Here is a 17,546-nt window from a genome sequence, read left to right as displayed (position 1 = left end):
GCAGTTTGGAACCGTTATGACAGAAACTTACTCAAGCTCTGCTGGTGCATGTTTGATATCTCAGACACTTACAGCAGCAGCCAGAGAATAAACACCCAATGTAAATTATAGTTGTTTATCTAATTGCCATTTATTTGCTACTGGAACTATACAGCTGGTGCAGACTGTATAGGCGGTAACGCACCAAATAACGTATATTCGGGGATAAATTATAGTGTAAATTGGGCTCAGCAGTGTTCAAACAACAAAGATGCTTCAAAATAAAAAAGAATAAATGAAACTGTAACGTATTCAAATTGCAGTGTAAAATACAGTTAATGTATTGTAAGTGAAATTAGTAAAATACGAGGTAGCGCAGCGATAACTAATAATTTCACGTTTTAATTAATGCTTATTGATGTATTATAGATTATTTTTTAATTATAACGTAATATTTTATAATTACATGTAAATATAATATTTAGGTGAGTACGCCTTACAGCCCGCACTTTAACAATGGAAATTTCAGGTCAGAAAAGATGAACATACATAACATACTATTTTTTATTTATTTTTCATGTTAGGATAATATTTTAATCCATAGACTAGAGTTTTAGACATCATAAACGTTAAAGTCGAAAGAGTAATTTGTGCACATAGTATAAAAGTTGATGCAGATGAGGTTAAAAAAAAAAAAAAAACTCGAGCAGTCTTTTAACGAAAGGGAAGGCTGATAATTACAGGATATGTTTGTGGTTTAGATCCAACGTGTCAGTCATGAAGCTATGCGCAAGTGTTCCACAATTATCCGCAGATCTAAAGTTCAGAAACCATCCCATCAAAGCAAACCGAGAAAACTAAGAATTTTCTCCTTCATTCCCGAGAAATTATTTTCATCAACCATAGAGATTTTTCAACGAACAGGCCTTTTATTGAAAACAGATAAATACACACACACCTTTGAAAAGAAATCTGCTCCAAATGCACACTTCAGAAATATTCTACAATCGGCTGAATGATCTGGGACAACAAACAAAAAAATAACGGGCTGGAAGATGTTAAGAGGTAGGATTTGGTTCATCGGTGCGCAAAAAAAAAAAAAAAGAAATTGTACTGTTTCGTCTGCTGATTTCCATCGCTGCTGCAGTGTCGTGGGCCAGTGTTTTCCAGTTAAATCTGGAAAAAAAAAAACTTGGTCCGTGCTTTGGTTTGCGCATGAATTCCTCTCCAAGCAAACAAATCCATGGCATAATGTCGCCAACATATCTCGTCCTTTGGGTTTTTTTTTTTTTTTTTTTTTAGTTTTTTTTTTTATAAAACGGAAGGTCACACCTGCAGGAAAGAACAATTCGGCTCATGTGAAAGCGCACAGAAATACGAAAGAAGCTTTAAATGTGCCAGCGTTAAACCCGTATACAAAAGGTCTGCAAAACCGTAGTTATTTACAGGGACTTCCGGTAGACTCCACAAAAATAATAGATTTTTTTTAAGTATTAATCCAAAAAAAAAAAAAGAAAAAGAAAAAAAGTACTGAAGTATTACAGGATCCATCTTTGGATCCATGGTGGTTAATGGTGGATCAGCCTTTATTGAGTCTAATCAGCACATTTATAATAAATCAATAAGTAAGGCTGTCAACCAAGATGGTTAAATTAATGGCTTAAGGGTTAAGTTAATGGTTTAAATGGTTAAATTAATCAAAATGACACCGAATTTCTTTTTTTTAACAGCAACATAGCTATATAATATTAATGTCATAAAAAAACAACAACAAAAAAAAAACAATGGAGATGTGATGATACACTTTTAATTGAAAAAATAAACTGACGGGACTGTGGGCTGCTGAAATACCAAAAACCTACACACTACACAAAAGTCAGTAAAAAGAGTCATATAAAAACTGGACTCAAGAAAAAAATGGAAAAAAAAACGAAACAAAGAACCACACACACACAAACACTGCAAGTATGGCTGGGTGGCTTGTTGTTTGAACTCTATGAATACAAATTCTTAAATAAAGCCAAACTAAAAAGCCAGGCCCTTAATAAACAACACAATTCTTAATTAAATAATCTGCAGTAAGCACATTAACAATTCTCTTTCTTGCAGGGACTGCACATCATGTGACTCACAGTCCTTATGATTTGCCAGCAAAAGTGACCAATCAGATTGATGAAGGATCCAACCTGACCAGCAGTCAGGTATGGGTCACAAAGCCGACTAAATAATAACTGATGAGAATTTAAAAAAAAAATGCTGTCGGTATTTGTCCATAATCCCTGTGGTTACCCCCAAACAGTTGTTCACCTGGTTCAGCTTCCAAACCTTTCCTTCCCAGTTAGGATTGTCTGTATAGAATCTAGATTGGAGACCGTTTGTGTGGAGGTGGGCGGCTGAGGTTTAGATAATGGGGAGGGGGGGTGAAGGGGTTCTCCAGAATAAGTGGGAGGATGGGTCATCTCCTAAACTTGCGGAAGGGCCTGCTCTGGTTATTGTGGTGTGATTTAGAGTAGGGCTCCCAGCGTTTCCTCTCTGGCGGTTTGTTGTAAACGTAGGCCGACGGGCCCGAGTAGCTGTCGTCGTCCGGATTCTCCTCCATCATCTGGAGCTTGGCCTCGATGGCGCGGATTTTAGCACTCGTGCTGGAGAGAGGGAGGGAGGGTGTGGAGATGTTAGCAACGGAGAAGAGTGCGGGTGAGGCGAGGAAAAATACTGGTGTTGCTACCGAGAGCGAGCAACAAACAGTGATGGACAGATTGCGGCCCTGGTTAAGGGGGGGGGGGGGGGGAAGAGGATGTATTAACACTCTTCGTGGCTGGAGGGATGGATGGAAGCTGAAGCACAAGCAAGAGATCACCAGCTGTGCTGCTTGTATTTACATGGTGAATATGGAGGAGCGAGCGAGATAAGATTGTGTGAAAAATTACAGGGCTCGTGAGAGGAGGAAGGAATGAGAGAGTGTGTGAGAAGTATCTAAAAAACAGGAGAGAGATGGAGTAGAGGCGGCATCCGAGGAAGAACTGTGTCTATTTCCTCTCTTGTGCTGTGTGGAGAGGGATTTTGAAGTTTACACTAGAATCAAAGTGGGCAGCCTTTCCTTGAAGAACATGATAGCTTGCTACGCACACTGGGGCTGTCTCGTAGGAACATGTACAGTCTTCACTATTCTACTTTTATCTTGTGTACTTACAGTGTGTGTCCATTTGAACACTTACACAAACACAAAGCACAATAATGACACTCAACTTTTACCGTGGTTTGTGGCGACGCTAAAAATGCCACCAGCTATATAACGTAGAACATATTTAACCATTTATGGAAACCCTGGTTAATTAAGGTTTCAGTAAGCTCAACAAGGCCCTGTTTGTTCAATGAGGCCATAACTGAAGGCGATGCGAGTATCTGTTGGGGCCCCGAGGCCAACACTTCCACACTAAAGCTGGACACGGTGCTCTGCTAGCTAAGTTAACCGTCTAAGAACAAACAAACTAAATAATGCGACGCTAGAGGAACTTATTTTATACAAATGTCTCTTCTCCATAGGTAAGGCGAGACTAGCAGCAATCAGTTAGCTATTTAGCATCATCATTATTTGTTTCACCTACCACTCCATTGTCAATTGATATGAAATGGTATTGAGTGTGTAGAGTTGTGTCAGGTCTTAGCATGCTGCTACTACTGTAGTTTAAAGTTTCCCTGCTATATACTGGCAAGGAAAATATGAATGTTTTCCAAATCAAGTATTTTGTCAGTGAGCTTTTTATTTATTAATTTTTTTTTTAAATGATCTCTAAAACATTTATCAGCCAACAGCTGTTGATGTTATGGGGGAATGTAATGGCAGCAAGAAGGGTGAGTACTGGATTCAGTGGGAGCAATAATGAATGAAAAAATAAATGTTTCATCATGAAAAGGGAAACATGAACCAAACAGGATTTTATCCTATCGACACCAAGAAAGTCTAAAAGTGCAGAACAAAAGAGCAATTCTGATCTTAGCGTGGACAAGCCCTGAGAAAAAAAAAAAAAAAAGACACAACTACAGGAATGAATGATGGTGCCGTGTGTGCGTTTGATGCCAACCTGAGGTGGTTGTTTGCTATGGGCCCTTCCTCCGCTGAACCACTGCACGACGGCTCCAGGCTCGGGGGCATCGTCTTGTCATTACGGAAACCTTCAAACCTCTGTAAACAGTACAGGTGGCCAAAAACAAAAAAAAAAAAACGGATGACCCACATAAACAGTGATGGAAACGAGGATGGACAGACAGATGGAGAGAGACAAACAAAAGGAGTGAAATAACATGTTGAGCAAGAAACAGTACAGACACGCGGATAGTCTGAAAATACTCAAGATAAGAAGAAGCAGACAGTCGGTGGGATATACACTAAAAGTAGGATGTGTCCTGTTCAGACCTAGCACCTTGTGTTCAGATATAACTCAAGATAGTGATAGCTCTATCTGGCATCAGTTTCAAACTAAAACCTTCTAGTCACTAAGAAAAAGATTGCATTTTTTAATTTGAATAAACTACAATGCCAACTGAGTGCTAAATCTGAGCAGGACTGCATGAAAAGTGGAGAAAAAGAAGCAGACGCTAAATATAAGAAGGAATTTAGAAGCCACCAGACCTCCTAATAACTACTGACAGCAGTTCTCTAGGGAGTCAACTCGAGCTTTCTCCTACAGATATGAACATTAGAAAAGTGCAGCACTGATCCCGTTTGCGTCTGGTCAAACAGACAGTAACCGAGCAGGACTGTGTGTCCAGCTCATAATCACACCCTAAGGGGCGCCGAGAGGATAAAGTGGGACCAGCTGACGGGACCAACAACCAACGTCTGCACTCATTCCTTTCAAAACCACCTTCCAAACATCTCCACCAGCCAACACAGAATTCTTCAAACCTGTGGAGAAAGGAAAAAAAAAAAAGAAAAGACAAAACAAAAATCATGATGGGTATGATAATCTCAGTCAGTTTGGTGCTGCAGCTTCCATTTACTTAGAACATTTGCAGAAGGAGAAACTGGAACAGCATCAAGTTAAGTTACGTGACGTTACACGAATGCACACACACACACACACAGTCTTCCATACTGTCCCAGGAAACGAATGACATGTATAGCCAAGAATAAGAGTACAACAATGACCATTCTAACCAGCCAGGACCCTTCCCTTCCACCTATTCCTAAAGACACGTGGCTGGAATGTTTAGAGATCTGCACGGAGCCAATAAATCTTTAATGTGTAAACAACCTTAAACAGTATGTTATGGGAAGGTTACGCCAAAATGTTTCAAGTTAATTGCTTAAACCTCTGTTATAATGATCTTCCAACAATGATTTATTATTATACAGCAGAAGGGCCTGCATTATAAATGAATGTTAGCTGCATGTCCCAGTTATTGCAATACAAAAGGCTGACAGAACTTCACATTAAACAGAAAGGTAGTGGACAAATAACACAACGATAAGAATAAAGCTGCAATTATTGTGACACGCAGAGCAGATACGCTTCAATGCAAGATCTAGAAGGTGCAACAAAGTCCAAAGAGTACCAGGGGCAGCAGGAGCGTTGGAGGGACTTGTGGAGTGGCTTTCTCATACTTGATTTGTGCTCCCGATGCTCCTGGCAAAGCTTTTAAGAGATTAATTGGTAGATTTGGAAATCTTTGGATTTTTTGGAGGGAAAACTTTAATAAATGTTCATCAGAGTGATTTCCTTTATTTCAAAGCTATGTAATAAAGTCAAGATGTAAGTCTGGAAATCCAACTAAAAACTTCAACGCCGCCCATCCGTGACTCACTTATCCCAACACGTCACCTTATGCCGGGTTGGAATCAGCGAAGACAGGCCTGCTTTAAAAATAAAAAAAAAAGCCCTTTCAATTTGACCTGAGCTGGCTCCATTGGTGGAAGACCAATCAAACCTTACTGTCAGAGAGATTGCACTGTAGAAAGTGACGGTATCAGGGGCACACACGTAATCTGCAGCAAAACACATTTGCTCTTGTGTAGCGCTGCCCTTGACCAAAAATCAGACAACCTATTTTACTGGGACGGTGGATCATCTGTAACTGAACCCACAATGTGGCTTTGAATGACAGTTGTGCACACATAACGCATGTCTTAGAATCTGGTTGAATGATGTGGCACCTCTTGGAAAAAGCTTTTGCGGTGACGGGTGGTCTTGATCTGTGTGAAGTGGTACCATACAGCAAAGGTTTGACTTATAACCACCATAGACGTCTGGTGTAGAGCCCGACTGATATATCGGCCGGCCGATATTATCGGCCGATATTAGGCATTTTCAAAACTATCGGTATCGGCATTTATAATGGCCGATAAATGAATATTTCAAAAATAAAATAAAAACGAAACACCCTTCAACCATGTCATGAGTGTTGGCGTTGTATAGTATAGTTTGTCCACCAGAGGGCGCTCTACACCGTCCCTGTTGGCAACACTCGTGTATAACTCGTGCTGATCCAGCCAGAGTCGGGCAGAGAGAACCAGTTATCCGCGAGTAAGATCATCGGTGAAGTGTGTTCATGGTGAGTTGGTCATGAGACATACATTGCTTGAATAACAATTAAAAGAACATCCCCATCAGTTCTCTTAACTCAAATAAGCATGACAAAATTCGTGACTATCATGTCCAGTTTTGCTGCTGTTAAATAAGCCGAGAGTGAAGCGGAATTAGCTAATTACGTTACGTTGTTACAGTGTAGTTGACTGACTGTCCTTTTAACTTTTGACAATGTGACTGAAGTATTTCTTTAATAGCGTGACAGTTATAGCAATGAGACGTATCATCTCTCCTTGGCCTGTTATATTGAAAATGTATGTTTTACAATTTGCAGTATGACGTTATCCATTGCTAAATTATGGCTCATCATAGAAGCTAACCACAAAGCTAGCTAATGCCACTATCAGTGGAAGACCGCTAACGTTAACATTAATGAGCTTGGAAACCACAACGAACTTATTCTGCCTAAATAAAGTACTGTAATGATTACTGTATTTATAACTAGCATATCTCTAGTTACAGTCCCTGCATTGTAAAATGTAAGTTAGACTTGCGAGGAGTGAACATTTAGACATAGAGAAAAAGTATCAAACGTAGCTTGTGCATAAAAGTTAGCTTTTCTTTTACACGTGTGTGAAATCCAATGACGCCAAGTGTGCGTTGCAGACTGTCGTTCAGCCGCAGCATTAACGAGTCACATAATGGATTTAGATCGCTAAATAGTAGGTTTTAGAAGGCAGGCAGCAACTGATGATTGAAAATGGTTTGATGTAGCTTGATGGAAAGAATTTAAAAAGTGCAGGTAAAGGGATGCATTATCATATTATTTTAGTTAAAACTCATAAATAACTACAAATAACTAATGTTAGGGAAATCAGTTAATGTTTTGTTGCGTGTTTCTGAAAAAAAATAAATATCGGCCGATATATCGGTTTTTAAAACCAACAAATATTTGTATCGGTATCGGCCTTCAAAATCCTTTATCGGTCGGGCTCTAGTCTGGTGCCAATCTTTGATAAACCTCTTTCACTTGCAAGCTTATGTTTGCCAGGGGATTGGGTGGAGATGCAGCCACTGGTGAGGGTGTCGGTGATAAAGAATCCTCGATTGGTCCAAAGCATCCAAAGCACTGAAGTAGGATTACTTGGGCAAAGAGCAGGTTTAGAATAATGTGGTTGGTCACGTCCATATTGTTTTTATATCTGCATTTCCATGGACACTTGTAATCTGCTAATAATCTGAATAATGAACCTGATCAGAGTACAGTCACAGTCCCATGTAACCACCTTAATCGGAATAGACTGGCTTGATCAGAAGGAAGTGTTAATTGAACTGAGAAGGGTGGTGTAACCCACTGATAATCCACTGAATAGGAAAATATTAGCACCGACAACCACTTGATTCATTTCTCTCTGGAAAAAATATAGCTATATTCTGATTAATGCTTTGGGTATCTAACTGCCTCAGTCTTGAAGAAGTATAAGTGTAAGTACAGCAACTGTTGGCATGTCTGCTGACCAGTTTGCTCTGATCTGTGAATACCCGCTGCTAAGAGCCTCGGAAATAAAGTCTAATAACCTTTGGAAAACTGGCTGAAAAAATTTGGACACCAAAATCTAAACTTGCTCTGCTTAGACGCATTTTCATTTTTCATTTTCCTCTGCAGACAGGTAGACACATAAATCCATGAACGCGGACAAACATATTCTCCTAGACTGTGATTCAAGACTATTTTCGTCACTGCTTGTGCTCACGCTGATGGACAGAAAATGCTATTTGCTGAACCGAACCGGCATTTACCTCGAACTAGCAGCATATTGCAGCTGAAGAAAAAAAAAAAAAAAAGAAATTTCACTGTACATGTGAACTGGGAGTAGTTTAGCAGTTTGTGCATTTGCGTCATCCAAAGACACAGACAGACTGGTATTAATGAACAGTATTTTGCCTGAAACAGCACCAATAAAGTGAGCTTCTATTTTTGGTTTTCATGGTGGATTGAGCCCAGATATAATGAATCTGTGAGCAGATTTATCTTACAACATGTTGTCTAAGAGGCGGCAGCATTGACCTCGACCTCCCTCCACCACGTCTTTGTGTGTATGTGTGTGTAGGGCGTGATTCGTCTCTATACAGGATATCCCTTCACCCTTCGCCAGTAGGCTGTCTATTGTTAAGAGACAGGCATAGGTTGTGCTGGATTCCCTGTGCTCTCTGCAAACCGGCTACTGCAGTAGTAGTGTTGAAATAAAAACCAATGACAGCAGATGGTTTTTATCTTCTTACCGTAGCCATGGCTGAATCTCGCAAATGTTGGTCACCTCAAACGTTTCTGGTTATTACTCTAAACCTTTCACCTTTTCAGATGCACACTCACCAGACACTTTATTAGGTACACTAGAGAAAATTAATGTATTCTAATACAACAGTCCTGCACTAAATCCAACTTCATGATGTTAACACAGCGCAAAAAAAGGAGGTAATTCAACTGGATGATGATTTTGGAGGATGTAGTTTGTTTGTAGTGCTGCTAAACTAGAAAACACAAAAATGTTTCTGTGATTTAGCACAGACCACTGATTAAGATGGGGTTTTCAAAATAATAGAAACATGTCCGAACAACAAAATTCAATAGTTATATATATACTGTTTTATTAGAATGAATTTGTTTTTTCCACTAGTGTACCTAATTAATTGACCAGTGTTTAGTCTGTAAACCTATGTATAAGGCTGCATTTCCATTTTCCATTTTTATAAATAAGTGTGTTGTGCTGTGCTTGTGACTGGTTTTGAAACTTACCCTCACCTGTGCGTGCGCCCAGCGCACCACCAGCTTTTTGGACAAAGCTAGCTTCCCATTTAAACACTGGATCGCCCTCTCTGCCTCCTGCAGACAGACAGACACACAAACACAGAAAGAGAGGAACCAGCTCTTTACAATTATGATTAAAAATCATCCTTCATGATTGCACCAGTCATTAAATCATTAGCCCTCACGATAGAGAGATGTCAGAGACAATAATGGATGATGATGCCAGTCCTAACTTGGGCCGTCTCTGCTGTGCATTTGAGAGGAAGTGTGAGAAAATATAGTTTTGTCTAATCAATCAAGTGGCTTTGATGCTAAATTATATTAGCAAAGTTCTTTATCCAAGTGTGTCTGCGTGTAAGTGTGTGTGTGTGTGTAAGATAAACACACACTTCCTCTGTATAATCCTTTTGGGAGGGCTTCATATCCCACTGATAGACACTAGCTGTGAAACTAGATGCTTATCACGATCCCCAGGCTCACTCCAAAACAAATACTGCCTGCTGAACCTGTGAAGCTGAGCGCACTCCTTTCAAGTCCTTTTTTTAGAAATACGGTCCACCACTTCAGCAAGACACACAATGAGGTGCAGCCTGCTCGAGGATGTCTCATAGAGTTTGTTGAACGATTTGAATCTAAGGAACATTATTACACTCAATAAAGGGATTTCCTTTGATAAAAATATTGAATAGTAGATGTGAAATTATTTTCCCCTTTCAGGCTCTGAACACATCCAACTGTACTGGATTTTCATTAAACAAAAAGACAAATCTAAGTTGAGAAATTTATGAATATGATCATTCAAATCTACATAATGTGGCAAAATAAAAAGCAGCTTGTACGTACCTCTCTGGTGCTGAAGTTGACGAAGCAGTAGCCTCGTGGTTGCCCTTCCAAAGGCCCGGATTTATGAAACAGGAAGTCAAACTGTTTCACATTGCCAAACTTCTCCAACAACTTCACCAGGTGATACCTGTCGAGAGAGGAAACATGATTGACCACAAAAAAAAAAGGTTTTTAACATGTTTCAGTCACTCACTCTCTGAATGAATTCATCATATAGAGACAGGGATGGAATAAGATGAATAAAACAACTTAATATAATAACTTATATTCTGTAAAAAGGTCCCACATCAGACCTAAACCTTCACTTTTCCTTGATATTCAACTGCATCCATGATTGGAGGTCAGTCGTGTAAAACAGTCGCATGGACCACTTCCACATCACATTTACCATCATGCAGTCTGTGAATCTGTCAAGTAGGGTTAATGAGAATGACAGCTTTCTCTCCCCGACACCTTTTTAGCAGCGGGCCAGCTGGTGTGGCAGGCCGGTGACAGTAAATCTCTTATTGAGACAATGCTTAGGATACAGTAGCGGGACAATGAGGGAATAAAACAGAGGAAGCCTCAAATCCCCGCTGAGCTCTTAGTCCTGCACAAACAACCTCCAACGACAGTGTGGAGCTGTGAAAGAACGTGTATATCTGTGGTCATCGAAGAGATATGCAGCACGTCGGAGGTTGTAGGCGTTTGTGTGTCCACTACTGGCCACGGGAAAACATATTTCTTCTGACGGAACAGAAAAGAGCAAAGAGTTCAGGGTCACTTGTGGATGGTATTCACTGCTATACTGGTCTGAATACCCAAGGGACAACTGAGCAGCAGGTGCTTTTACATTTAATTCAGCTGAAAATATTGAAAGATAATTTGGTCGAGTCTGATATATTCAGATATTAAGAGATTAAAACAATAAAATCAATCACCAAAATTGTTGCAGATTTATTTTATGTCAGTTGTTTCACTGATGTATCAGGTAATCTAGCAATCATGCAACAGTTGGAGTCCCTCTACTGGCCAAATAGCTCATTAGCTGTACATAACACCTTGAAAAATGACACCACCTGTGAAGTAACTCCTTAATGTGCTGAGTACAGGTTTAGACAAGGCATTAGTATGACGAACCAAAGATGGATGTGCTGCCAAAACAACTTGATGTTCAAGTGAAAAGAACAGACAACTATAAGACATAATTACAACATAATGGCTGTTTCTTTGCAGAATTTGGTCAGCTATTTTCTCATCTATTAAATTATTTTTTTCATGCCTTGATGTTTGTATGATGATGGTAGTAGCGGAGAGAGACAGGAAGCAATGGGATAGAGACTGGGGACCACCTTTCGGTAAAGGGTGGAGGCCTGCAGTGTGGACTATTGTCTCAGTTGATGAGGCGCCCACACAACCGGGTTAGCAATTGTAGTAGCTGTAGTAGCGTTTTCTGTGTTTTGCATTACATTTAAGTGTCAAAGACACATCGATCAGCCACAACATTAAAACCCCTGACAGGAGAAGTAAATAACATTGACCATCTTGTGACAATACAATGTTCTTCTGGGAAAACCTTTGGACCTGGCATTCATGTGGATGTTACTTAGACATGTACCACCCACCTAGACCAGACCAGGCACCCCCACCCAATAGCAATGACACTCCTTGATGGCAGCAGCCATCCCCAGCAGGATGCAGCCTGACACAGACACCGGAACAACTCAGAAAGCATGAAAAACAGCACAAGGTGTTGACCTGGCATCCAAATTCACTAGATCCCAAACTGATCAAGTATCTGTGGGATGCACTGGAACAAGCCTGATCCAGAGACCCCTGACCTCAACCCACAGGACCCCCTCAGACACCCCTCACGAAAACAGCATGGCCTTATCCTGAATGTAGCGTTTTCTGGTCAAGACATTATGATAATACTCAGGTTTTAGAAATATTCTTAAAACATGTACACAGAACATTCTGAATATTCAGTCTTTTCTCAGTGTATGGTCAGCTTTGTGCATATACACAAACCAACTAGCCAACAGTTTCTAAGGCTGTGGTAGAGCTGCATACCCAAAAGAAGCTCTGAAGGAGAAATATGCCAACTTTTGAACTTTGTCAAAATGTCAAATCGCCTGCAATGAAAAAGGTCTATCAAACCATAAAGAGCAACAACCACAATCGAAAACCTAAAATGCATCAACAAATAACATCAACAAACGCCTTCCTGTGCTTGGGTGTGTGACTGTCCAGGCCTGAGACTGACCCTGGGTGTTTTGTGTAACTGTTCAAGAAGAGGACTTAATGCTTCGGCTTTTTATTGTTTAGACGCAATTATGTGTGTGAATGGGACTCGCTGTGGAATACCGAGGGTTTAAGCTGCAGGCTGCACTAATGTCTTCCACCTTTCTACGACTCCCTGGAGGGGCTTTAGGCTAACGTGAATTTCTGCTTTTCCCAGACAACACCCTGCGAGTCTCTTGTGTGAAAGTGGCTCATCCTGCACTGGTTCCACAAACACAGAAAAGCACACTATTCAAAACACTGTTCTCAAGCCACAAATATTTCACATTTCTTCCTCGTGCACCAGTGAGTTGAGGAATCAGTGGAATCAGGAAATGAGAAGCACTCCAGCCAACGCGTCCACTCGCATGTTATCTTTTGATACTGCCTCATAAGTGCACTTGAGAATATGTCTATTTTTGAGGACTAAATGGCAGACACTCCAAGAACATTTTTGGATGCTAGCGAGCCGAACCACAATGGGCTGTACCTCTTGGGGGCTGTAAAAACTACCGGAGGAAGAGGAGGAGAAGGGGGGAGGAAAGGGAGGGAGAGGTGGGCAGAGGGAGAGTAAAGTTCAGAGAGGGGATGTTGACAGCAAGGTGAAAGGTGTAGGAAGGGGAGGATGAGTCAAAAGAAGAGAGGAGGTGAGAAGCCAGGTAAGAAAGGGACAAGAGCAAGGAAGCAGAGAGGGGGAAGGAAGGGGAAGGGGGATATGGATATGAGGCAAGTTCAGAAAAAAGATAAAATGAGAGGTTTAGTCCAGAAAGTCAGAGGGGAAAAAGAATTAGAGAGGAGGGGATGCCAAGTTTTGACTTTCTGGCAATGCAGCAATTTATTCATTTTTCAGAATAAAAAAAAACAAAAAACAGAACTGTAGCACGAGCAAGAAGATGGTGAGCATCAAGTTCTTTAATGTAATTCGTGACAACTTCCAGATACACAACTTTACATGTAACACAAGGTCCTGAGAGGGAACAACAAAGAAGAAGGTGATGGATTAGTACTAAGCAGGCAAAAGAACAAAAACATGAATAAGTGGTGAAAGCTCCGGTTACACCTGCTGTGGTTCTGCTCTGCGAGTTTCCTCGAGGAAAAGAATCAAACAGGAGAGCGTATGGGGTGTTCATCTCAGCTGCTCTTTTACTGAGTATTTAAAAGGGTGGCCGCAAGAAAATCCCAGTTGTCTCTGTCATAACACAGCTGCTACATCCACAGAACGAGCAGGCAAGAGATTTTCATTTTTCTTTTTCTTTTTTATATAAATCTCCTGCATCTCCTGGTCTGAGTACATCATAGCAAGATAGAAGCCATGCGCAAAGCTTTTATCCTTCTCCAAGCGACAGAGAGCTTGTCATCAGTCTACACAAAAGCCAAAGTTCTTCCGTCTGACAGCACATTACACAAATAAGAGGACGGCCGTCTAACATCATCACATCTTAATCAGTCAAATGGAACAGAGGAGAAATGGACGTCTCCAAAACACCCCTCCCAAAGTCTACATTGCTACTCATAAAGCAATAAAACATTACCATTTGATACTGCTACATAATCAAATGAACCAACTAGGCTTCAAACAAAGTGAAAATATGAAGAAAATACAGCTCAAAGATATCAACAACGGAGAACAACTGACCGTTAATAAAAATGGATCAGTTTTGAAGCTCGCCACATGTAACACGTGTAACTTGAGGCCAATTCAAAAGAGGTCAAAGAGGTGGAGCACAAGTAAGTTAATCATAACTTTAAGCCCTGATTAATGTACAAATTCAGCCCTGTGCTGGTGTCATAAATGGGTAAATTAGTTAATTCAGTTGGGCATTTTGAGATATGAGTTCTATCTGGAGTTACTTGCTTCTGGAGCCGGCCTCAAGTGGTCCATCCAGGAACTGCAGGTTTGTGCTGGCTTCAATTTTTGACCCAAGAAGCTTCCTAAAAAAACAACCGTTAAAATGTAGTCTACCCTCTTGTAGATTAAAATGTTACGTATTTAATTAGAAGTAACACAATAACGCAGTCTATTTAACAGCCCTGCGCTAAACCCCCGTTTCATGACAGTTACTATGTGTGTTAATGTTGAAACAGCACCAGAAAGGTATTAATTCAACTGTATGATTATTTTGGAGGATGTTGTTTGTGGTGCTGGATAGACTTGAACACCAAAGTGTTTCTGTTATTTAGACCTAGCCCGCTGATTAAAACGGGGTTTGTCATAACAATAGAAACGTGTCGGGACAACACAATACAATTCAACAGCGCTACAAGCCACAGTATCCAAAATGAAAACACAGTTGAATCAACAGCTCTCTCAGTTAGTTTAAACAAATTCTGAATACAATAATCATCATGAAGCTAAGATTTCATGCAGGATTGTTATATTAGAATGCATTATTTTTTTACTCATCTATGTAGTGAAGTAGCAAATGGTTGTAAACCTCTTGTGTAATAATTATATTCTTTATTCATTTTAAATCCTTGTGGTGTGCAGTGATTTGGGTTCATATAATTAGCACCTTGCATCTAGAGTCTACATTCCTCCTCTGCACTGAGTTTGGCTTACCAGGACAAACAGAGTGAGCACAGCGTATGCTATCCCGGAGCTAATTAATCTTCCCAATCAGGAACAGAGGCCATGGGCATTTCTCTTGTTTTCCCTCCATACTACGAAGCAGTGGGCTATTTAAGGAGAAGGAGAGCAGAGCAGGGAAAAGGGAAGGAAACGCCTGTCTAGACGCCCACCAGAGCTGTGGACTATACATTCTTTCTCCAGCAGCCCCCACAGGCACACAAACACACCACTCACCCCGGAAAACTACCTTCTCTCCATCACAGCGTATGCAGGGATGTTCTCAGCATTCAGAAATTCAAAGGCACACACATCCCTACACACGAATGCAAACAAAATAGACGTTTGCACCAAAGTGTAATGACGTGTCCGGTGGGACAGACTAATAATGTATGTGATACGAAGCCTGCACCGCTACCAGCTGCCACCCAAACACTGACTGTGTATTTAAACATGCTCACACACACACACACACATGCACAATCTGCTCCAGGTCGACACAGAGAGAGTAAACAGGGCAGGTGAGTGAGGAATGATGGCTGCTCTTTAGCAGAGCAGGTCGCTGCGCCTCACTGCCTCTCTTTCACACACCAAGCTCTGTCTGCTCAGTCTCAGCCTGTGACACACACACACACTCTACGCACACAGTTAATCAATCATATATGCACACACAATACATTGCCTTTCTATGAGGTAAAGCCAGGCAAGTTTGTAACATGGACTAAATTACAGCAAACTCAAATCGAACACCGACTGCTGCTAGAATCAACAACAAATGTTGCTCTTCATTCAGGTGGCTGGTTTACATGTTTACGTCTGGAGATTTTTGGGTGAAAAGCAGTATTTGGTTTTTATTCCAATAACTTTCAATGTGTAGACTATATTGTGGGTCACAGTGATTATACTGTCTCAATAGCAGTTTTAGCTCTAATGTGGCATGACCCATAAATGATTGTCTGTTAACGTTTGTTAAATAAAATTAATAATTAAGAGAAATCATTTTAAAGAGAGTTGGACCTCTTTCCAAGCGTGTGGAGGAAATGGCAGAAATCTGTAGAGGATTTACTCACTCTGTAATTTTGGGATCGATGTTTCCTATCCACAAGCGATTGCCATCATGGGCCATGCTCTCTGAAATAATAGAGGCATTTTCCACCGTCTCGGCTGCAGACGACATGTGTACTCTGTAGGAGGCAGGAAGGAGAGACAAGGTTTACAAAAACAAAAAGGCAGGTAAGTTAAAAGCTGTGCCGGTGGAGAGGTATTGGAATTGTTTAGTACTCAATTACTTTATGAACACAAAGAAACTCAGCAATCATTGAGGATGGCGAATGCCAGCACACATCTCAGACAAGTTGGTTGTTAATCGAAAGACACAGATTTTTGCATTACAGGGACTTTAGCTTATATGATTAATAAGAAAACAGGGCTGGAGTGATCAGAAAGGATGGGGCCAACTCTTTGACATACTGTAGGTTCATCTATTTACAGATTTTATAAAACAGGAAGTGCTCTGGATGGACTAGTAGCTTGTATTTAGTTATATTATCATCTGCAGCCGCACAGGTGCCGCTCCTTGACAACTTTACTCTAACTCTTCTACTTTAATCAAGATAATGTACATAAATTTAAAAAAAAATACAACCAATGCAGTTAATTTAAGTAACTTGTGTGGAATTTCTTAAGACGTTTAACCAAAATATGAAAAAGGTTATATAGGTGTATTAATCAAACACACACATCAAAATACGGAACATCAAAACATGTGAGAATCAAAATGTCAATATATGTATCCTGTAATTTTTCATTTACAGCTTGCATACTCTAAAAATGGAAATTTTGAACAGAATTAGGGAATTATGTCTAATGGGTTGCTGTTATTCACAGTGCCGTGTCATCATGTTTCCTGTAAAACCTCGAAAATGAAGAACTCTTATGTTTACATCAAGGAAACGCTGACTTGCTACAAGCTTGCTACAACGTTAGCTTGGCTAACTGCGGACTGGTCGTCTATTATTCTCGCATTGTTACGGCAAATTATTTGAGAAGTATCCGACTGCGGATGTTTACAGCACATTCCGTGTACTCGATTTTAACTTATCGTCTACGTTGACGAGTCAATTTTAAACGAGCAGCAATGTGTTGTAGCACTTAGCTAGGTTAGCTTAGATAGCATCCATTTACCTTGTTGTTATGTCAATCTTCCTCTTCAGTGGCGACTTCCTCGGCTTAATTTGCTCCTGGTCCCACTTTCGGGATGGTCCAGATACGTCAGAACGTAATACCAATCATTTCATACAATGATTTCCCTCATATATCGCTGACTTTGTTAGTTAGCTCGACGGGTAACAGTCGCCTTGCTATCGTCTGACAACAAAGGCGCAGGATGATGTTGTGGTTTGTTTAACTGTATGCAGAGAGCGATGGAAGCGCTCGGTTTAACGCTTGGCATCTCGCCGTCGGCTTTTTTTCTTTTTACGTTTAAGCCAGTAACCCCGCTCAACCGGTGCAACCCGTGTACAGTTTCAAACACACAGCTACACCGCGGCCAAGGAATGCG

General features: G+C 40.6%; 1 protein-coding gene across 1 annotated transcript; it reads right to left on the bottom strand.

Annotated features, from left to right (window-relative positions):
• Positions 1-748: 748 nt before the first annotated feature.
• Positions 749-17,538, bottom strand: rbm18 (RNA binding motif protein 18). The gene is made up of 6 exons (XM_084572683.1): positions 17,171-17,538; positions 16,057-16,170; positions 10,159-10,285; positions 9,310-9,390; positions 4,062-4,162; positions 749-2,621 (listed from the first exon to the last, which is right to left on the bottom strand). Exons 2-6 carry the CDS (start codon positions 16,161-16,163, stop codon positions 2,435-2,437), a joined length of 603 nt encoding a protein of 200 aa, XP_084428809.1. The 5' UTR covers positions 16,164-16,170; positions 17,171-17,538; the 3' UTR covers positions 749-2,434.
• Positions 17,539-17,546: the final 8 nt, after the last annotated feature.

This window comes from Chelon labrosus (genome assembly GCF_963514085.1).
Source record: "Chelon labrosus genome assembly, chromosome: 22".
NCBI classification, from domain to species: Eukaryota; Metazoa; Chordata; class Actinopteri; order Mugiliformes; family Mugilidae; genus Chelon; species Chelon labrosus.
This window is presented reverse-complemented; position numbering and strand designations above follow the sequence as displayed.